Source organism: Cherax quadricarinatus, chromosome 5 (assembly GCF_038502225.1).
Source record: "Cherax quadricarinatus isolate ZL_2023a chromosome 5, ASM3850222v1, whole genome shotgun sequence".
Lineage (NCBI taxonomy): Eukaryota > Metazoa > Arthropoda > Malacostraca > Decapoda > Parastacidae > Cherax > Cherax quadricarinatus.
In genome coordinates this window covers 71,144,017-71,167,131 of record NC_091296.1, presented here as the reverse complement: position 1 = coordinate 71,167,131, position 23,115 = coordinate 71,144,017, and the positions used below count along the sequence as shown (strand labels likewise).

The 23,115-nt window shown below is 38.4% G+C and overlaps 1 protein-coding gene across 1 annotated transcript in view; it reads right to left on the bottom strand.

Moving 5' to 3' along the window:
* Positions 1–8,168: 8,168 nt before the first annotated feature.
* Positions 8,169–23,115, bottom strand: part of LOC138855294 (tigger transposable element-derived protein 1-like) — a 17,087-nt gene continuing 2,140 nt past the window's right edge. The window contains exons 1-3 of the mRNA XM_070103965.1: positions 18,433–23,115; positions 16,747–17,019; positions 8,169–16,537 (exon numbers count right to left, since the gene is read on the bottom strand). The exon at positions 18,433–23,115 is cut by the window's right edge and continues 2,140 nt beyond it. Coding sequence (XP_069960066.1) covers positions 12,229–13,449 — 1,221 coding nt within the window. The 5' untranslated portion in view covers positions 13,450–16,537; positions 16,747–17,019; positions 18,433–23,115 and the 3' untranslated portion in view covers positions 8,169–12,228. The remainder of the gene's footprint in view (positions 16,538–16,746; positions 17,020–18,432) is intronic.

Sequence of the window (23,115 nt, the reverse complement as noted above, 5' to 3'; positions counted from 1 at the left end):
CCTTAGCCAGCCTCACATGTGCCGCCGGTGGCAATGTTTACCAGCCAGCCTCCGCGGTAACATCCAAGCATACAATCGGAACATTTCGTATTATTACAGTGTTTTTGGTGATTTTATCTGCAAAATAAGTGACCATGGGCCCCAAGAAAGCTTCTAGTGTCAACCCTACAGCAATAAGGGTGAGAATTACTATAGAGATGAAGAAAGAGATCATTGATAAGTATGAAAGTGGAGTGCGTGTCGCCGACCTGGCCAGGTTGTACAAGAAACCCAAATCAACCATCGCTACTATTGTGGGCAACAGAAAGGCAATCAAGGAAGCTGTTCTTGCCAAAGGTTTAACTGTGTTTTCGAAACAGAGATCGCAAGTGATGGAAGATGTTGAGAGAGTCTTATTGGTGTGGATAAATGAAAAACAGCTAGCAGGAGATAGCGTCTCTCAAGCGATCATATGTGAAAAGGCTAGGAAGTTGCATGACGATTTAATTAAAAAAATGCCTGCAACTAGTGATGATGTGAGTGAATTTAAGGCCAGCAAAGGTTGGTTTGAGAGATTTAAGAAGCGTAGTGGCATACATAGTGTGATAAGGCATGGTGAGGCTGCCAGTTCGGACCACAAAGCAGCTGAAAAATATGTGCAGGAATTCAAGGAGTACATAGACAGTGAAGGACTGAAACCTGAACAAGTGTTTAATTGTGATGAAACAGGCCTGTTTTGGAAGAAAATGCCAAGCAGGACCTACATTACTCAGGAGGAAAAGGCACTCCCAGGACATAAGCCTATGAAAGACAGGCTTACTTTGTTGATGTGTTCCAATGCTAGTGGTGATTGCAAAGTGAAGCCTTTATTAGTGTATCACTCTGAAACTCCCAGAGCGTTCAGGCAAAAGAATGTCGTCAAGGAGAATTTGTGTGTGCTGTGGAGGGCAAACAGTAAGGCATGGGTCACTAGAGACTTTTTCTATGACTGGTTACACCATGCATTTGCCCCCAATGTGAAAGATTACCTAACTGAAAAGAAATTAGAACTTAAGTGCCTCCTGGTGTTAGACAATGCCCCTGGTCATCCTACAGACGTGGCAGAGCGACTTTATGGGGACATGAAATTCATTAAGGTGAAGTTTTTGCCTCCTAATACCACTCCTCTCCTGCAGCCCATGGACCAGCAGGTTATTGCAAACTTCAAAAAACTGTACACAAAAGCTCTGTTTGAAAGGTGCTTTGTAGTGACCTCAGAAACTCAACTGACTCTAAGAGAGTTTTGGAGAGAGCACTTTAATATCCTCAATTGTGTAAACCTTATAGGTAAGGCTTGGGAGGGAGTGACTAAGAAGACCTTGAACTCTGCTTGGAAGAAACTGTGGCCAGAATGTATAGACAAAAGGGATTTTGAAGGGTTTGAGGCTAACCCTGAGAGGATTATGCCAGTTGAGGAATCCATTGTGGCATTGGGAAAGTCCTTGGGGTTGGAGGTTAGTGGGGAGGATGTGGAAGAGTTGGTGGAGGAGGACAATGAAGAACTACCCACTGATGAGCTGATAGATCAACTTCAACAGCAAGAGGCCAGACCTGAGGAAACTGGTTCAGAGGAGGGGAGAGAGAAATTGAAGAAGTTGCCTACTACAAAGATCAAGGAAATCTGTGCAAAGTGGCTTGAAGTGCAAACCTTCATGGATGAAAATCACCCTCATACAGCTATTGCAAGCCGTGTTGGCAGCCTGTACACTGACAATGTTGTGAAACACTTTAGGGAAGTCATAAAGGAACGAGAGGTACAGGCCACTATGGACAGATATGTTGTGCGAAAGAAGTCCAGTGACTCTGAAGCTGGTCCTAGTGGCATTAAAAGAAGAAGGGAAGTAACCCCAGAAAAGGACTCGACACCTCAAGTCTTAATGGAAGGGGATTCCCTTTCCAAACACTAACACTCTCTCTCCCCTCCTCCCATCCCATCAATCATCACCAGATCTTCAATAAAAGTAAGTGTCATGTAATTGTGCATGCCTTTTTCAGTTTGTGTGTATTAAAATTAACATTTCATGTGGTAAAATTTTTTTTTTTCATACTTTTGGGTGTCTTGCACGGATTAATTTGATTTTCATTATTTCTTATGGGGAAAATTCATTCGCATACCGATCATTTCGCATAACAATGAGCCCTCTTGCACGGATTAAAGTTGCTATGCAGGGGTCCACTGTATATATATATATATATATCTTTCAACACACCAGCCATATCCCACCAAGGCGGGGTGGCCCAAAAGGAAAAACACAAGTTTCTCCTTTTACATTTAGTAATATATACAGGAGAAGGGGTTACTAGCCCCTTGCTCCCGGAATTTTAGTCGCCTCTTACAACACGCATGGCTTATGGAGGAAGAATTCTGATCCACTTCCCCATGGAGAAGATATATATCTATATATATATATATCTACATGTATATATATATATATATATATATATATATATATATATATATATATATATATATATATATATATATATATATACAGTGGACCCTCGACCAACAACATTAATCCGTTCCTGAGAGCTCATCGTTAGTCGAAATTATCGTTAGTCGAGTTAATTTTCCCCATAAGAAATAATGGGAATCAAATTAATCCGTTCCTGACACCCCAAAGTATTGAAAAAATTTTTTTTTACCACATGAAATATTAATTTTAATACACACAAACTGAAGAAGACATGTACAATTACATGACACTTACCTTTATTGAAGATCTGGTGATGATTGATGGGATGGGAGGGGGGAGAGTGTGGATGGTGTTAGTGTTTAGAAGGGGAATCTCCTTCCATTAGGACTTGAGGTGTCAAGTCCTTTTCCGGGGTTACTTCCCTTCTTTTAATGTCACTAGGACCAGCTTGAGAGTCACTGGACCTCTGTCGCACAACATATCTGTCCACAGAGCTTTGTACCTCCCGTTCCTTTAACCCTTTGAGGGTCGACAGGCCCTCTCCGAAACTCGTTCTCAGGGTAGGCCAAATTTCAAAAAAAAAAAAAAATTATTTTTTCTTATGAAAAAATAGAGTTTTTTTTTCTAAACATTATAGGATAAACAAAAAAATTTTACCATCAATACTTACGGAGATATGGATGCATGAAATTTGCAGAAAATGAGCCGCGTATGGCAACAGTGGCGACTGCCGCTCACCCGGTAAACTTTGATTTACTTTTATTTGAAGGTTTGTTGTTTTTTTCACTATTTTACTTTTTCACATAACTTATGTGGCCTATGAGACCAAAGTAAGGTGCAATGTACATATATACACTCGTTGTATACAACACAATAAGCACACAAACATAATTATCAATATATTGTTTACAAAACTTGTTTACAAAAACAAACAATACAAAACATTGTTTATTATTATTGTTCTATAATATATATACCAATATACAGTCACTGAACATATTCCTATTAGTTCTGCAGCTTGTGGAACTCTGAAACATGGTGTCATACACAATGGTGTTTTATCTTTCTCCCTCATTCTATCTCTTTCAATCTGTCTCTCTCTTTCTATCTGTCCGTCTATCTCTGTCTCACAGGTACACATAAATACAAGTATACATAGTATAAATTACCTAGGATAACCCAAGAAATCCAGACAAAGTGCTATACTCTGCTTGAAGATGTGACTAAAAGTGATGACACAGTCTTGTGGCTCTCTGAGACAGAGAGCTAGACGGATAGACAGATAGACAGGGAGCTTGACAGACAGACAAATAGACAGACAGAAATGTTAGTGTACCAGTACCAGTGTACTAGTGTTCCACCCTCCTCCTCCTCTTCTTCCTCTTCCCCCTACTCTTCCTCATACTCTTCCTCTTCCTCTTCCTCCTACTCTTCCTCTTCCTCCTACTCTTCCTCTTCCTCCTCCTCCTCTTCCTCCTCCTCCTCTTCTTCCTCTTCCTCCTCCTCCTCTTCTTCCTCTTCCCCCTAATCTTCCTCCTACTATTCCTCTTCCTCCTCCTCTTATTCCTCTTCCTCCTACTCTTCCTCTTCCTCCTCCTCCTCCTCCTCTTCTTCCTCTTCCCCCTACTCTTCCTCCTCCTCGTCCATAGTGTAAATTACAAGGAGTCGGCAGCTGTCAAAGTGACATATTGGCTCATTACTCTTTCCCCCTCCGGCCTGTCAAAACAATGGGGTCGGATGCTGCTTTCCCTCCTCCATTCTATCTAATTATCTTTCTCCCTCATTCTATCTGTCTGTCTATCTCTGTCTCACAGGTACACATAAATACAAGTATACATAGTATAAATTACCTAGGATAACCCAAGAAACCCAGACAAAGTGCTATACTCTGCTTGAAGATGTGAGTAAAAGTGATGACACAGTCTTGTGGCTCTCTGAGACAGAGAGCTAGATGGATAGACAGGGAGCTTGACAGACAGGCAAATAGACAGACAGAAATGTTAGTATACCAGCAAAAACAAAGGGAGGGCGATGTTCATCTCATCTTTTGGCATCAGCTCTACCCTCATCAAACGTCAGCACTTATCAGATGTTATCTCCCCTTATCTTGTTACTGTCATGGGTGAACATTTATTATTACATATTATTATTATTACCTATTATTATTATTATGTATTATTATCATTATGTATTATTATTATTATGTATTATTATTATTATGTATTATTATTATGTATTATTGTTATCATTACGTATTCTTCTTCCTCCTCCTCCTCCTCTTCCTCCTCCTCCTCTTCTTCCTCCTCCTCCTCTTCTTCTTCCTCCTCCTCCACCTCTGCCTCCTCCTCCTCTTGCCTCCTCCTCCTCTTGCCTCCTCCTCCTCCTCCTCCATTCTTGGAACAAGTTTGAAGAGCTTGTAGTTCATAATCACTATCATTATCATCACCAATGCTCACATCTGAGTCTGGGATTTTGGAAAATAGGAGTTTCCTCTTTGATTCTGGTACAATTGAACGACGGCCCAGCACCAGAGGTGGAAGGCTGTGGGTTGTCTGGGTTTTCCTCACTATTACCCATATTATGGTCATTAGTTTCGGTCAAAACCTCACCAGAACCTTGAAACTCATCTTCACTGTCACTTCCATCTGTAATAGAACTGTCACTGGGGAACAAAAGTGTCCCAATTCGCCGAGGAGTGAGGAACTTCTTACCGCAGGGCACGGTGGAAATTGTGTACTATGATGGCATTCCCACAATGCACCACTGGGTCCCAGATTTTTTTCCTACTGCGCACACCCACCACACAGACCCATTCTCTCACATCTAGGCTTATCAGCCTTTTCCTGCGAGATTTGAGGCCGCTAGAATTTATGCGTACTAGTACGACAAAAACCCCTACGCGTAAGACGTACTAGTACGACCAAAACCCTCAAAGGGTTAAGATTTGTCTAAAATGGGCCATAACACTGTCGTTGTAATAGTCACCAGCACGGCTTGCAATAGCTGTGTTAGGGTGATTTTCATCCATAAAGGTTTGCAGTTCAACCCACTTTGCACACATTTCCTTAATCTTTGAAGTAGGCACAATGGATTCCACAACTGGCATAGGCGTCTCAGGGTTAGCCGCAAACCCTTCAAAATCTTTCGTAATTTCCATACTAATTCTCACCCTTTTTATCACAGGGTTGGCACTAGAAGCTTTCTTGGTGCCCATGGTGACTTATTTTGCAGGTGCAATCACTAAAAACGCTGTGATAATATGAAATGTTCTGATTGTATGTTTGGATGCGACCGCGGTGGCTGGCATGTAAACACTGGCACCCACGGGACAAGTGAGGCGCACTCAGGCCACATGTGGATGCGTCTCGAACGGAAGGAATCGCCTTGGTCGAGTTTTTTAGCGCTAACCGAGGCAAAATTTTTGCGTTAAAATGTATCGCTATTCAGATTTAACGTTACACGATGTCATCGTTGGTCGAGGATCCACTGTATATATATATATATATATATATATATATATATATATATATATATATATATATATATATATATATATATATATATATATATATATATATATATATATACACACACACACATACACAGTGGTCCCTTGCTTTTCGTAGTTCTCGGCAATCGTAAATTTCGCCAATCATAGGGGTATTTTCGTATAAACATGGACTCACTTGTCATAGGTTGACTCGCGAATAGTAGTTCATCCAGGACGTGTACGCACGGTGTGAGCCGGGGCGGCCTCCCTACCCAGCCACTCTGGCATTGTTTACCAGTGAGTGAAGGTCCCCTCAAGTGCTCCTACGAAATATTTCATAATATTTCACTCATTTTAGTGCTTGCAATTACTAAATAAGCTACCATGGCTCCAAAGAAAGCTCCTAGTGCCAAGCCTGTGGTAAAGAAGGAGAGAAATATGTACAGTGACAAAGTCTTGGGCCATTTTAGGGAAGTGTTAAAGAGACGCCAGAAACAGAGCTCTCTCCACAGTTACTTTGCGAGACAGGACTAGAGTGACTCTCAAGGTGGTCCTAGTGGCATTAAGAAACAGAGAAGAGAAGCAACCCTTGAGAAGCAATTGGTACCTGAGGTGTTGCTGGAAGGGGATTCCCCTTCCAAACTGTAAACAATCCAATCTCTCTCCTCCTCCAGTCTCCAATACACTAAGAAGAATCTCCAATAAAGGTAAGTGTTATGCTGTTAATGTTTCATTCATCATTTCCCATTGTATTGTTTATGTACTATATGTATATTTCATGTAAAAAAATTTTTTGTTTTAATACTTCTGGGTGTCAGGAACGGATTAATTGTATTTACATTATTTCTTATGGGGAAAATTGATTCGCAAATCGTAAATTTCGTTTATAGTAGCTCCTACAGGAACGGATTAATTACGAAAAACGAGGGACCACTGTATATATATGTATGTATGTATGTATGTATGTATGTATGTATGTATGTATGTATAAGATTTTTCCCAAAAGACAACTGAGAAATATATACAGTGGACCCCCGCATAACGATGGCATCACATAGCGATTAATCCGCATACCGCTTACTTTAATCGCAAAAATTTTGCCGCGCATACCGATTAAAAACCCGCTCACCGATTTTCGTCTGAGACGCGTCCAATGTGCGCCCTCAGCCAGCCTCACATGTGCCGCCCGTGCCATTGTTTACCAGCCAGCCTCCGCGGTAACATCCAAGCATACACTCGGAATATTTCGTATTATTACAGTGTTTTCGGTGCTGTTTCTGGAAAATAAGTGACCATGGGCCCCAAGAAAGCTTCTAGTGCCAACCGTACACCAATAAGGGTGAGAATTCCCATTGAAATGAAGAAAGAGATCATTGATAAGTATGAAAGTGGAGTGCGTATCGCCGACCTAGTCAAGTTGTACAAGAAACCCCAATCAACCATCGCTACTATTGTGGGCACCAGAAAGACAATCAAGGAAGCTGTTCTTGCCAAAGGTTTAACTGTGTTTTCGAAACAAAGATCGCAAGTGATGGAAGATGTTGAGAGACTCTTATTGGTGTGGATAAATGAAAAACAGCTAGCAGGAGATAGCGTCTCTCAAGCGATCATATGTGAAAAGGCTAGGAAGTTGCATGAGGATTTAATTAAAAAAATGCCTGCAACTAGTGATGATGTGAGTGAATTTAAGGCCAGCAAAGGTTGGTTTGAGAGATTTAAGAAGCGTAGTGGCATCCATAGTGTGATAAGGCATGGTGAGGCTGCCAGTTCGGACCACAAAGCGGCTGAAAAATATGTGCAGGAATTCAAGGAGTACATAGACAGTGAAGGACTGAAACCTGAACAAGTGTTTAATTGTGATGAAACAGGCCTGTTCTGGAAGAAAATGCCAAGCAGGACCTACATTACTCAGGAGGAAAAGGCACTCCCAGGACATAAGCCTATGAAAGACAGGCTTACTTTGTTGATGTGTGCCAATGCTAGTGGTGATTGCAAAGTTAAGCCTTTATTAGTGTATCACTCTGAAACTCCCAGAGCGTTCAGGCAAAAGAATGTCCTCAAGGATAATTTGTGTGTGCTGTGGAGGGCAAACAGTAAGGCATGGGTCACTAGGGACTTTTTCTATAACTGGTTACACCATGCATTTGCCCCCAATGTGAAAGATTACCTAACTGAAAAGAAATTAGACCTTAAGTGCCTCCTGGTGTTAGACAATGCCCCTGGTCATCCTACAGACGTGGCAGAGCGACTTTATGGGGACATGAGCTTCATTAAGGTGAAGTTTTTGCCTCCTAATACCACTCCTCTCCTGCAGCCCATGGACCAGCAGGTTATTGCAAACTTCAAAAAACTGTACACAAAAGCTCTGTTTGAAAGGTGCTTTGTAGTGACCTCAGAAACTCAACTGACTCTAAGAGAGTTTTGGAGAGAGCACTTTAATATCCTCAATTGTGTAAACCTTATAGGTAAGGCTTGGGAGGGAGTGACTAAGAAGACCTTGAACTCTGCTTGGAAGAAACTGTGGCCAGAATGTGTAGACAAAAGGGATTTTGAAGGGTTTGAGGCTAACCCTGAGAGGATTATTCCAGTTGAGGAATCCATTGTGGCATTGGGAAAGTCCTTGGGGTTGGAGGTTAGTGGGGAGGATGTGGAAGAGTTGGTGGAGGAGGATAATGAAGAACTAACCACTGATGAGCTGATAGATCAACTTCAAGAGCAAGAGGCCAGACCTGGGGAAACTGGTTCAGAGGAGGGGAGAGAGAAATTGAAGAAGTTGCCTACTACAAAGATAAAGGAAATCTGTGCAAAGTGGCTTGAAGTGCAAACCTTCATGGATGAAAATCACCCTCACACAGCTATTGCAAGCCGTGCTGGTGATTATTACACTGACAATGTTGTGAAACACTTTAGGCAAGTCATAAAGGAACGAGAGGTACAGGCCACTATGGACAGATATCTTGTGCGAAAGAAGTCCAGTGACTCTGAAGCTGGCCCTAGTGGCATTAAAATAAGAAGGGAAGTAACCCCAGAAAAGGACTTGCTACCTCAAGTCCTAATGGAAGGGGATTCCCCTTCTAAACACTAACACTCTCTCTCCCCTCCTCCCATCCCATCAATCATCACCAGATCTTCAATAAAAGTAAGTGTCATGTAATTGTGCATGCCTTTTTCAGTTTGTGTGTATTAAAATTAACATTTCATGTGGTAAAAAAAATTTTTTTTTCATACTTTCGGGTGTCTTGCATGGATTAATTTTATTTCCATTATTTCTTATGGGGAAAATTCATTCACATAACGATTATTTCGCATAACAATTACCCCTCTTGCACGGATTAAAATCGTTAACCGGGGGTCCACTGTAATTTAAAATACATCACAAAATCCTATTACCTATTTTCACTAAGGAACAAAGCAGATAGGAACCAAACAGCCATATTCCAAAAGTAAATTAAACTTAAAAACAAATGTAACCTTAAAATTACCTTCCCTCTTATGTAAACCACCAACTACACAGCCTGTTTTTGGATTACAGTGCCAAAGTTATGAACTGGTAAATACTTATTTTCCCACAACTCTCTTTCTCTCTCTCTCTCTCCTCTCCTCTTCCTAGCCTAGTCCTTCCTGACTTTGTATGGTACAAACCCATCTCATCTGATCTGGTGTCCATTTTCTTTAGACTTGGCAGACAATAATTAAGTTGAAAATTAACGATAGGATTTCATTCAAGACATGTTCATTGGATTTCCCACAACCAAATCTGCATTCTTTCTCATCAATGTCTATGTAAACTGATCCATGGGGGAATCACATATAGGCAAATATGAACAATAAACAGTGAATTACTGGTATAAATAGGTTTCCAGCACATGAATGAATTTGCACCAAACAAAACTGCATAAAGCAAGCACACATTTTGAACCTTAGTGCAACAACCTTTTATCATGGCTCATAAAACTGCATTAACCCTTTGACTGTTGCAAGCCCATTTCTGAAACTGTCATTCTATGTTGAAAAATTTTTGGGAAAAAAAAAAAATCTTATGAAATGATAATCTTTTCCCAATGGTAATGACACAAAAAGTACGAAATTTCATAAAAAACTCAGGGAATTACGCTCCTGCAAATTTAGCGATCTCGGTGATGTATACGCATTGGTGATTTCGCCAACTTTGAGCCCTATTTTCGGCTAATTCCGTTACTCCAGTCGACCAAATTCATAGCTATTTCTTTAGAATTCCATTTTTTCTATCACTTGAGCACAAGAAACTCCTCATTTACCGATTTCAACTACCCAATAAAGTGGTGAGAAATTGGCAATTTGGCCAATTTCATGCAAATTTAAAAAGATGGCAATTTCAAAATAGGGTCCAGAATAAACAATACAGACATTCTTGGCACTAAAATAACATATCCTCTGTTCATTAGTCACGTCTCCACGCCCCTCTTATACTGACTTTTTATTCACACAAAAAATAGAAGATTTACTGTTATGCAGTCTACTGCATTATTGTAAAAATAGTATAAATAATATCAGTGCACTAGTGAAAGAATACTAGACTCCCCAGTTGATGTGTATTGGACATGTGGTTTGATTTGCTTACTCTTGAGCATTGGTAAAAATCGAACATTTCCACTACTTTGCGCTCAATTTCAAGGTCGTTTTCATCATGAAACTAATTAAAATCATCTTTATTTCTGTAATATGTTTTCCATTCTATCAAATGAGACCAAAAAAATGAGAATACAGTGGACCCCCGCTTAACGATCACCTCCCAATGCGACAAATTATGTAAGTGTATTCATGTAAGTGCGTTTGTACGTGTATGTTTGGGGGTCTGAAATGGACTAATCTACTTCACAATATTCCTTATGGGAACAAATTCGGTCAGTACTGGCACCTGAACATACTTCTGTAATGAAAAAATATCGTTAACCGGGGGTCCACTGTACAACCATAATTTTTTTTTTTTTTTCAACAAGTCGGTCGTCTCCCATCGAGGCAGGGTGACCCAAAAAAGAAAGGAAATCCCTAAAAAGAAAATACTTTCATCATCATTCAACACTTTCACCACACTCACACATTATCACTGCTTTTGCAGAGGTGCCCAGAATACAACAGTTTAGAAGCATATACGTATAAAGATACACAACATATCCCTCCAAACTGCCAATATCCCAAACCACTCCTTTAAAGTGCAGGCATTGTACTTCCCATTTCCAGGACTCAAGTCTGACTATATGAAAATAACCGGTTTCCCTAAATAAATACTTTAAGAAAATACACCTCAAATTCGGCGTTTTAATCCAAAAAGTCGGATTTTTTTTTCTCATTATGCACTGCGTGCTGCAGGTTTTTTTTTATACAGTGCACAATGACCACACAGACCCATTCTCTCACATATGGGCCTAGCAGCTTTCTCCTGCTTGATTTGAAGCCGCTAGAATTATTGAGTATACACGTCCAAAAGACTGGCTCTTAAGATGTATATATATGGCTGAAACAGTCAAAGGGTTAAGACAACTGCATAGGTTTGAACTCCACCCATTCTGTTATCTGATTAATTTTTTATCGTGTAAGTGCCAAGATTACTGGCAATGTACATTGTAAATATTTAAAATTTGTTTATATCTATAAATGCTGAACAATTTATTTTTGCAAATCCGTATTTCAAGAGGATAACAATACAATCTTTATTTTTATAGGCTACTGTAGCTAGTATTTTGCATCAAATAATATACTGTTAGGAATACAGTGGTCCCTCGTTTTTCGTAGTTAATCCGTTCCTGGAGCTGCTACTATTAACGAAATCTACGATTTGCGAATCAATTTTCCCCATAAGAAATAATGTAAATGCAATTAATGTTACTGACACCCAGTAGTATTAAAACAAAAAAAACTTTTACATGAAATATACATGTAGCACATAAACAATACAATGGGAAATGATGAATGAAACATTAACAGCATAACACTTACCTTTACTGGAGATTCTTCTTAGTGTATGGGAGACTGGAGGAGAGAGAGTGGATTGTTTATAGTTTGGAAGGGGAATCCCCTTCCAGCAACACCTCAGGTACCAATTGCTTTTCTGGGGTTGCTTCTCTTCTCTGTTTCTTAATGCCACTAGGACCACCTTGAGAGTCACTGGAGTCCTGTCTCGCAAAATAACTGTCCAGAGAGCTCTGTTTCTGGCGTCTCTTTAAAACTTCCCTAAAATGGGTCAAGACTTTGTCACTGTACATGTTGCCAACATGGCTTGCAACAACCTTGTCAGGGTGATGCTTCTCCATAAATCTTTCCATCTTACCCCACATAGCAAAAATCTCTAATTTCTGAAGAAGGCACCATCTTCCATCTCTCTTCCTCCTCCTCTGCAGCAAGATTCTGAGCTGCGATCTGTTGCTGTTCCTGCTGAAGCTCTTGCAGCTCCTCAGTGGTGAGCTCTTCGTTGTGGTCTTCCACCAATTCTTCCACATCCTCCAAACTCACATCCAACCCCATGGAACTCCCCAGTGCCACAATTGATTTTACAACAGACATAGGCTCATCAGGGACAGTCCCAAACCCTTCAAAATCCCTCTTGTCGACACAATCTGGCCACAATTTTCTCCAGGCAGAGTTCAAAGTCCTGGTAGTCACTCCCTCCCAAGCCATACCTATAAGGGTTATGCAATGGAGGATGCTGAAGCGTTCTCTCCAAAATTCCCTTAGGGTCAAGTGAGTGTCTGTGGTCACAGTCAAGCACCTGTGAAACATTGCTTTGGTATAGAGTTTTTTAAAGTTTGCAATGACCTGCTGGTCCATGGGCTGGAGGAGAGGAGTGGTATTCGTGGGCAAGAACTTTACTGTGATGAACCCAAACTCCTCGAAAATTAGGTCATCCAAGTTTGGACAATGAGCAGGTGCATTGTCCATTACTAGGAGGCACTTGAGATCCAATTTCTTTTCCAGGAGGTAATCCTTCACACTAGGGCCAAACACTTCATTGAACCACTCGACGAAAATTTCCCTCGTGACCCATGCCTTATTATTAGATTTCCAAAACACACACAATTTACTCTTCATAACATTGTTTTTCCTGAACACTCTGGGTTTTTCAGAATGGTACACTAGTAATGGCTTCACTTTGAAATCCCCACTAGCATTAGCACAGAACATTAGCGTCAGCCTGTCTTTCATAGGCTTGTGTCCTGGCATTGCCTTTTCCTCCTGTGTAATGAAGGTCTTCTTTGGCATTTTCTTCCAAAAGAGGCCTGTTTCGTCACAACTGAACACTTGTTCAGGTTTCAGTCCTTCAGCCTCTATGTACTCCTGGAATTCATGCACATATTTTTCAGCCGCCTTGTGGTCCAAACTGGCAGCCTCACCATGCCTTACCACACTGTGTATGCCAGTACGGTTCTTAAATCTCTCACACCAACCTTTTGTGGCCTTAAATTCACTCACATCACCACTATTTTCAGGCAATTTCTTTACCAGATCGTTGTGCAACTGCCTAGCCTTTTCACAAATAATCGAAGTCATAAGAGTATCTCCTGCTAATTATTTCTCATTTATCCACACCAATAATAACTTCTCAACCTCTTCGAGTACTGGTGATCTCATTTTTGTCAGCATAGTTACCCCCTTTGCAACAACAGCATCCTTTATTTGCTTTTTCTTGGCCACTATGGAACATATGGTTGTGTAGGGTTTCTTATACATCCTGGACAGTTCAGCCGCACTTGTACCACTTTCATATTGTTCAATGATGTTTTTCTTAAATTCAATCGTATTTCTCACCTTCTTTACCACAGGCTTGGCACTAGGAGCTTTCTTTGGAGCCATGGTAGCTTATTTAGTACTTGCAAGCACTAAAATAAATGGAATATTATGAAATATTTCGCTGGAGCACGTGAGGGGACCTTCACTCACTGGTAAACAATGCCAGACTGGCTGCCGCCCCAGCTCACGCCATGGGTACACGTCCCGGACGAACTACGACTCGCGAGTCAACCTATGAAAAGCGAGCCCATGTTTATAGGAAAATACCCCTATGATTTCCGAAATCTATGATTGCCGAGAACTACGAAAAGCGTGGGACCACTGTACTTAGTGGCCATCAAAGAACCAGTCATGCGACAACTGTCACTACCCTAATATTCACAAGAGATTGAACCTTCAATGTGAAAAATACTTGCCGACACTCTTTTGCTGAAGACATTATAATGTATTTCTACAAATAATTTGGAAGCTTAACCAAAACGTGATGTAAAATGTAATGTGATTGTATGTTAACATTGTTTAAATCATTTCAATTATGCCTATTATGAAAACCAGCAGTTTTCAGTCATAATAAGCATTAAAAATTAATAATATACTTTACTCTTAGCCAAAAGTTTGAGATTTCCCATTTAACCTATACAATGTGGTAACAATTTAACCCCTTGACTGTCGCAACCCCAAATCTTGAGGTGTCTTCTGGTATCGAAAAATTTTTGAGAAGAAAAAAAAAAAATTTTTTTTCTTATGAAATGGTAAGAGAATCTTTTCCCGACAGTAACGACACCAAAAGAACGAAATTTGATGGAAAACTTACAGAATTACGCTCTAACAAAGTTAGAGACCTCAGTGATATTTACGAATGGGCAATTTCGCCCAATTTGAGTCCTATTTTCAGCTAACAGCTAATTCCATTGTTCCCGTTGACCAGACTCATAGCTATTTCTTCAGAATTCCATTTGTTCTATCGACTGAGTACAAGAAACTGCCCATTTACCAATTACAAATACCCAATAACATGGTCAGAAATTTGCAATTTAGCCAATTTAATACAAATTAAAAAATAAGCCAATTTCAAAATAGGGTCCAGAATGAACAATGCAGACATTCCTGGCTCTAAAATAACATTTTCTTTGTTCATCAGTCACGTCTTAAGGCCCCTCTGATATTACTCTTGCTTTCTATTTTGAATTTTTATTCAAACAAAAAATAGAAGATTTGCTGTTATGCAGACTATTGCAATATTGTAATAATTGCATAAATAATGTCAACCCATTCATGACTGCATATTAGAATGGCTAGTTGGACATTTATTGGACAATGACATCATTTGTTTACTTTTGAACATCGGGAAAAATCAACCATTTCCCCTACTTTGAGCTCCATTTCAAGGTTCTTTTCATTGTAAAACCAATCAAAATCACCTCTATTTCTATAATATGTTTTCAATTTTATCAAATGAGACCAAGTAAACGAGAATACAACCATAAATACTATATGAAAATACACCACAAATTCGGCGTTTTGATCCAAAAACACGGTCAGTTTTTTTTCTTCTCATTATGCACTGCGTGCTGCAAGATTTTTTTATATGGTGCACACTGGCCACACAGTCCCATTCTCTCACATATGGGAATACCAGCTTTCTCTTGCTTGATTTGAAGCCGCTAGAATTTTTGAGTATATATACGTCAAACACGGTGGCTCGTAAGACATATATATATGACCGAAACAGTCAGAGGGTTAAGAAACACTTTTGAAATGAAGTCTACTACTGGATTAATAATTAGCAAATGTAAACTTTTTAAACATTTATTATGAATATTTTTGAAACAGTTTGTAAAAATATAAAGAGAATCTCAAGCAACAAATAATACATATCCTTGTACACTAAACAACAAATGGATATTGACACTTATGCAGAATATAAACAAAATCTCATAAGCAAAATGAATACATTTCATTGTATACTAAAAAACAAATGGATGTTGCGAGCCTCATATACAAATGAAAACAGAATCACAAGCAAAAATTAATGCATATCCTTGTATAGAAAAAACAGTAAATAAACTTGTTTAAAACAAGTTAAGCTCTGAATAACTAAGTGATTTCAATTAATATTTCTGATGATGTCAGAAAATTAGGCAAATTGTGAAAACACTCACAAATAATGTTCTTATGTTAATGTACATTTTGTGTGTATGTGTATATGTGTGTGTGTGTGTGCGCGCGCGCATGTGCGTGTGTGCGTGCATGCGTGTCTGTGCATGTGTGTGTGTGTGTGTGTGTGTGTGTATGTGTGTGTGTGTGTGTGTGTGTGTGTGTGTGTGTGTGTGTGTGTGTGTGTGTGTGTGTGTGTGTGTGTGTATGTGTGTATGTGTATGTGTGTGTGTGTGTGTGTGTGTGTGTGTGTGTGTGTGTGTGTGTGTGTGTGTGTGTGTATATATATATATATATATATATATATATATAATATATATAACTGGAAAACAAATTCTTTCATAGCAACATACTCCTGTCAAACTCTGTATAAATAACTACTTAGCTTCTACTTCCAAAATAAAAGAATATTGTTAATTAAAGAAGCCTTCAGCACAATATTCTTTTTCTTTGTGATATGCGACTAGCCAATCATCCAGTGTGGATTACTGAGGCGTCTTCGGCTTCTAGCTGACTCACGATGACGTCGAGCCATGTGATCCTGCACGTAGTCGCTCCTCACAGCAGTATAGGTACATAGAGGACACTTGTAAGGTTTTTCTCCAGTGTGTCTCCTGATGTGACGTTTAAGGTCACTCTTCTGCTTGAAGGTAGACCTATGGCAGTATGGACAGATCAGCGGCTCCGATGCCTAGAACAGAACAAGCCACTGGTTACCTTGTGTTTTCCAAATTCATAGAAACCGACAAAAAAAAAAAAAAAAAAAAAAAAAAAAAAAAAAAAAAAAAAAAAAAAAACAGAGGCATGATTTTTGTCTTTTCCAGAAAATCAATCTTCACATTTGATTATAATATGGAAATCAGATTATTATTATGGACATACAAAGCACATCAGCATTACTTAATTTTGCTTTTTTTTTCAGTTTTTCAAACGATCTATGAGAAATTATCACAGATCATGTACACCATGTTTGCTTCGCATATGATTTTGCAAATGAGCTTTTCTAACAGCACGGTGGGGACAAAGGGGACACTGATATGGTCTTTCCCCAGTGTGAGTCCTTAGGTGGCGTTTGAGATCATGATGCTTCCTGAAGGTTGACCTCGAACAATAAGGGCACGTAAGGCCACGGCGATCATCAGTAGCTATCCAATCTTCGAACTCCACACTTCCCTACAAAAGAATAACAAAAGTTATGTTACCAGCTTCTTAATTACTTGTTTCTCTAGTCATTGACTATGTAGGACTAAACTTTTGAGTTTCAATAATTTTGCTTACAGCAGTTCCTTAGTAGATTGCAGTAGGAAAGTACAGTACAGTACTATAATACTGGTGCCATGGTTTTCAATGTAAAATAAAAGTTTGTTGTATTCACATATTTCCACAGAAATCATCAAATTTTTTTTCTAAAGTACTGCAACTGAGATATCACTTCTTCATAAAGCAATTTCCTGGAACGAATACTTGGGGATATGTCCTGGCTATGCATAATTTGCAAGTTCCCTACATTAAAAAAGTATCACATCATTTTGCTGATATCATTAGTTACTATTACATTGTATTCTTCAGTCAACAGAAACAAACTTTCTGAAGCATTTTCCATGACGAAATACGTATCAGATAATAGTTGCACTAATTACGATGCAGACTGTACTCATTTTGTTCAGGAAATGGGAACTGTCGTAGAGTCTGGTACTTGCTTATGTAATTTCTTTCCCTGGTGTGAAGTTTTCTTAGCTAAAATAACATATTTTTCTAGCACCAAGTTTTCTTTTAACAATGTAATAAAGTTTCTTGGGCTTTGACCTGTACTAATTATCTGGAAAATTAAAGTTTTATATTGCCTCCATTCTTGAAAATGTAGAGACATAATATATGGTAGCTTATCCTTTATAATTTTAACTGCACAATATTTGGCAAAAACAAAAACAAAAAAATTTTCTCCCAAGTTAGTGTAATAATCTTATTCATTTTAAAGTAAATGGGTATTAATTTCAATAAGAGCTCCTTATTAATAAGTAAATTTACAGACTGAAGGATAACTTTTAGTAATGGAGGATGTAGCTGAAGAATGCTATGAAACGTCAATGCTAATAAGTATTCTGTGTTAGTGTAGGACTTTCATTAATAACCTTCAACAGAAAATGTTAATTCAGAGATTTCAGATTGACAACCAACCCACAATTTGTAGGGAAAACTTTGGACAATGTTCGAGTTTGTCGTAGACCATTATCAAGGTAGTTGTGGAATAATAATAGTCAAGAACCTACCACAAAATATGGTCCAAACTTTTCTCTACAAACTGTGGTTAGTTGTGAATTGTTCGATCCATGATATTGTAAAAGATCCTTTAGAGATATCAAATATTGTAAATACTGGTGAGGAGTCTATAAGGAGTAGACACCAATGAAATCATAGGATGAAGAAGTTGTGGAATATATTACTTATTTCAAATCAAGTACGTACTTAAATCTTCAGACTGTTATAATTTCTTTTAAAATATGTAGTGCACTTATAAAAAGCAGATCAAAAGAAAAAACCAAACAACACTGATAGTAAATACTGTCTCAGAAGAACTAAACTTGCCTAACTTTGATGCAGATCTTGCTTGTATACTCTTAAGGTGGTTCCAAATCTGGACATTGATCTTGGAATGGTGGCCACATGACCGACATTTGAAAGAACAACTTCCATCATCGTAACGGATGTCGTTAATGAGACCTTCACGGAGAAGGTTTTCTTTACGGCACGCAGAACACTTGAAGAAACATGCAAGAAGACGACCTTGCTCCTGCAACTACAAAAGAACACAACTAGTTACTGTACTTGCTTCTACACTTATTCTTCTCAATTTCATGTTTCTTAAATACATTCATCTGTTAATTGCTTCTGGTATGAACTGTTTGCATATCACAGAACATAATATATACTAAAATCTTCATAAAGCCTAATATATTATTTGAAATTTAAGAATATGCCATGGAGGTACAAGGTGACCTTTATTTCGGAAACACATTATTCTGAGTGTAATTTATGTGAATACAGTAAATCAAACAATTAATATATTTAATACCTTTATAATATCATACAGAGTTTACAAACTTGATGGTATGGAACCAAAATGTGGAAAAAAGGATCAAGAGGTATGTTAACCTGTTAACTGTCCAAACGCAGATCTACGTTCTCTCACCCAGTACCCCAAATATTTTGGAAAAAAAAAAAAAAAAAAAAAAAAAAAAAAAAAAAAAAAAAAAAAAAAAGACAATTTTCTATGTTTAATAAGACCAAAAAAAAAAAAAAAAATTTAGGACCAGTACTTACTGAGATATAAAACCGCGAAGTTGGTTCTGGATGCTCACCTGACGGCAACATGGAGTCCTCCCACTTGCAGAAGTGTTGCCGATACACCTTTTTTCTCGTTTTTATATTTTATAAAATTTTTATGTACTGATAATTACAATTTATTGTAGTTCTTGTGATTTCAAAACCAACCTTTGTTCTGACACTAATATTAGGTACTGAAATTGTACTCATATAGTCACAAACACATTGACAGGTGAACATTTTCACCTGCCTTGGCCATTTACTATGTCTAGAAATATATACAAAGTACTTATAGGTCTCAGCAATATTTTAGACATGCCGGAGTATATATGAAACTCCTTGAAGCATGTTGCAAGACTGAGTGTCACTAAACTGCTGACAGTACAGCAGCAGTTTAAGACTTGATGATCGTGCATTGCTGCAGGGAACCTCTGGCTTTGTTTGTTTTCACTGTTACACATAAACATGTCTGTCTTTCTGTCTAGCTATGTCTGCTTATCTGTCTTTCTGTCTGCAAGTGTGTGTGTCTTTCTGTCTGCTTGTGTGTGTATTTCTTTCTGTCTGCCTATGAGTGTTTTTCTGCCTGCCTGTGTGTGTCTTTCTATCTGCCTGTGTGTGTGTCTTTCTGTCTGCCTGTGTGTGTGTGTGTGTGTGTCCTTCTGTCTGCCTGTGTGTGTTTGTCTTTCTGAAGCAACACGATGCAGAGTCGTCAGACTCATCACGAATGATTCCTCATCAAGTGAAGTGCGTATTACTCGCCAGTCATGCTTATAATGCCTTATATCTACAAACATAGTATAGCACTTTGTCTGGATATTTTGGGTTATCCTAGGTAATTTACACTATGTATAATTGTATTTATGTGTACCTGTGAGATAGAGACAGATAAACAGAGAGATAGACAGAGATAGATACAAACAGACAGACAGAGATAGATACAAACAGACAGACAGAGATAGACAGCCAATCACCCAGCCAGCCAATCAGCCATAGGCCAGCCAATCAGCCACCAGCCAGCCAGCATGCCAAACACATATTACAAGTTCCAGAATTCTTTCTTTTTACTTAGAGCACAGGTTACAGGACATTCTGGCAGAATGACACTACTAGTGGTACCAAAATTGAAAGGATGTTGCACAAATGCTGCACATGGGTTATTATCCAGGTTTTTTATATTTCCTCAACCACTTGTGGCCACATCCACCTCATAGCCACTAAACTCAGGGTCAACATCACTTTCCTCTTAAATGGGGAGTGTTAATATGACATGACATCAGTGAGTGCCAAGTGTTTTCCGCGGTTTGCTCTAGCTGGTGCTCAGTTGAACTGGTGCTCCACAATGTACTAATCGGTCTCAGATTTTTTTTAATACTGCGCACACAGAGTCTTAAGACCCATTCTATGCTGACCAGGCATCTCAGGCCAATTGTGCCAAATTTGGAGGCAGGAAAAATAAAACGTAGATTTACATTTGAAGTGCTAGCGGTAAGAACGTAGATCTATGTTTGGACAGTTAATAGGTTAATACATTATATCAAAAAGTGCCCACAAATAATCTGCACTTATGAGAGGAAAGTTATGTTTCATTAGTCTTGCCCAGCATGAACCAGTACATCTGCACCACTCCTCTATTCATTCATTCTTTTGTACTACTACTACTACCACTATTACGAATTCTTCCACGACTGATACACACACTACAATTGTACTCCCTACTACTAATATTATTCCTACTAGTGCACCTACTTCATTACTACCACTACCCCTGCTGCTACCATTATTACTACTATTACTACTGCTGCTGCTGCTACCATTACTACTATTGCTGCTGTTACCATTACAGCTACTACCATTACTACAACCACTGTTGCTACCATTACTACTGCTGCTGCTGCTACTATCATTACTAGTATTACTGCTGTTGCTGCTAATTCTACTACTAGAACCTCTCCCTCCTCTACCTTGAGCAGGACTGATTGAAATGTTGCCATATACTTCCTTTCATTAGTGTGGATTATTTGTGAATTGTTCCAATCACAACATTCTGACCTTTTATTCTTTATTAAAAAGTACTGTATAATAGAAACTCCACCACCTTTCTATATTATCACTTTGGTAGTCTGCATAAAAATGTTGCATAAACTATTAAACAACAAAAGAAACATATTTGGCTAACAATCTTAAGTACACAGTCACAAAAAAATACAATTTCTTTAGAAAATGTCAAATACATGGTCAACAATCTGAGCAAAATTTATCTTTCTACACCACAATTGATATTCCAGGAGTTTTACTAAAGGAGAAGCTCAAGTTGTCACCAATATACAGTCAAATCACCTTTAATTAAAGCACACAAAAATCTCCAAAAGCCAGTAACCAGGATATATACATCTATTGAGCATAACAATGACGGCCATTTTATTTAGAATCTAATAAAAATCTCATAAGTGGATTACCATGAATCTGGACTTTAACCTTTAAACTCTCCAAACGTAGATCTACATTTGCACGCATAGCGCTCCAACCTTGATTTTCTCCCTAAGAAAGAATGTAAAAAAAAAAAAAAAAAAAGTACATCTACGTTCGGAGAGCTTTGCGAACGAACGTAGATCTACATTTGGACAGTTAGAGGGTTAAAGACCAGGAAACGTCAGAATTGGGAAACATGAAAATGTCAGAACAAATTCAGAAATCCACCACTCAAGCACTGGACAGAACACTATATACAACAGTCAAGAAGAGAACAATTGCAAGCCATCAGCAAGCCTGCTAAATGAGTCACTAGTTAGAGATATTGTCTCTTGCTACAACTCCCCTACAACTGATATTTTGTAGTCTAGTGAGGCCTCAGTCTTTACCAGTCCAGATTTATGGCATTCCACTGTGCACTGTTTTTGGTAAATATCAGTATTACCTTGAAACTGTTTATGTAAAAAGTACTATTTTTTTTATCTTATAACACAAAATAAGGGCACATGACACTACAGCCATTCCTACCTTAATGACAGAGTTCCGTTATTAAGACCACGTTGGTAAACAAATTTGTCACTAAGCAAGGAGCATACTATAATGGTAGTGGGTTTGTATCAACTCTTTGATAATGTTTTAATGTCACCTTTGTACCATTTATAACATTTTTAGTATATATTTGTTAAATGTTTATATGAGAGTGTACTGTATATTGTAGAAAACAAAATAGAGGAAATCAACTCTAATATGCATGATTTAGGTATGCATAATGGTTAGGGAGCCTGTCATAAGTCCAAGTCATTGGTAAACAAGTACATCACTAAGTGAGGAGAGGCTGTATTGTCACATTATTCTGCAACCAGTGATTGCATAAATTTTCTGAATACATATACAGTAATACTTTCGAAAGCACTCAAATATTTAAGTGAACCATACACATTAAATAAATAAATTTAATCAAAATATGCGCACTATTTTTCACTAGTTTTGGCACTTCATTCAGTACAAAGACATCTATTTATTAACTACCTTAATTTCTTTCACAATATTTCAGAAAAAAAAAAAAAATATGATTGTCACCTTTTCAAAATGTTGACCCTACATGGTATATTGTTAAAATACAACACTATAAACCAAAACAATATGTAAAGCATATTTTAAAAAATACTGAGTTTTCACAGTGTACATTACAAACATAACAGTGTACAAACTGAGAAAAAACAAAATAATACTCTAGTTTAAGTAATTCATTGCCAGAAAATAGGGCTAAATCTTTTCATTATTATATTTATGAGCAGATACTTCTTAATCCAGAAGAGTCACAGCACCTGCACGATGACGAATGGGAGGCAATCACATCTGATCCCAAGAAGTGGAGGGGAGCTCCAATTTCCTGCATCAGGAACAGTTCACTAGTGTCAAGGCAACTCCCTTGGAGGGAAATATATTACATTACATGCTCTGTAGGTGTTTGTG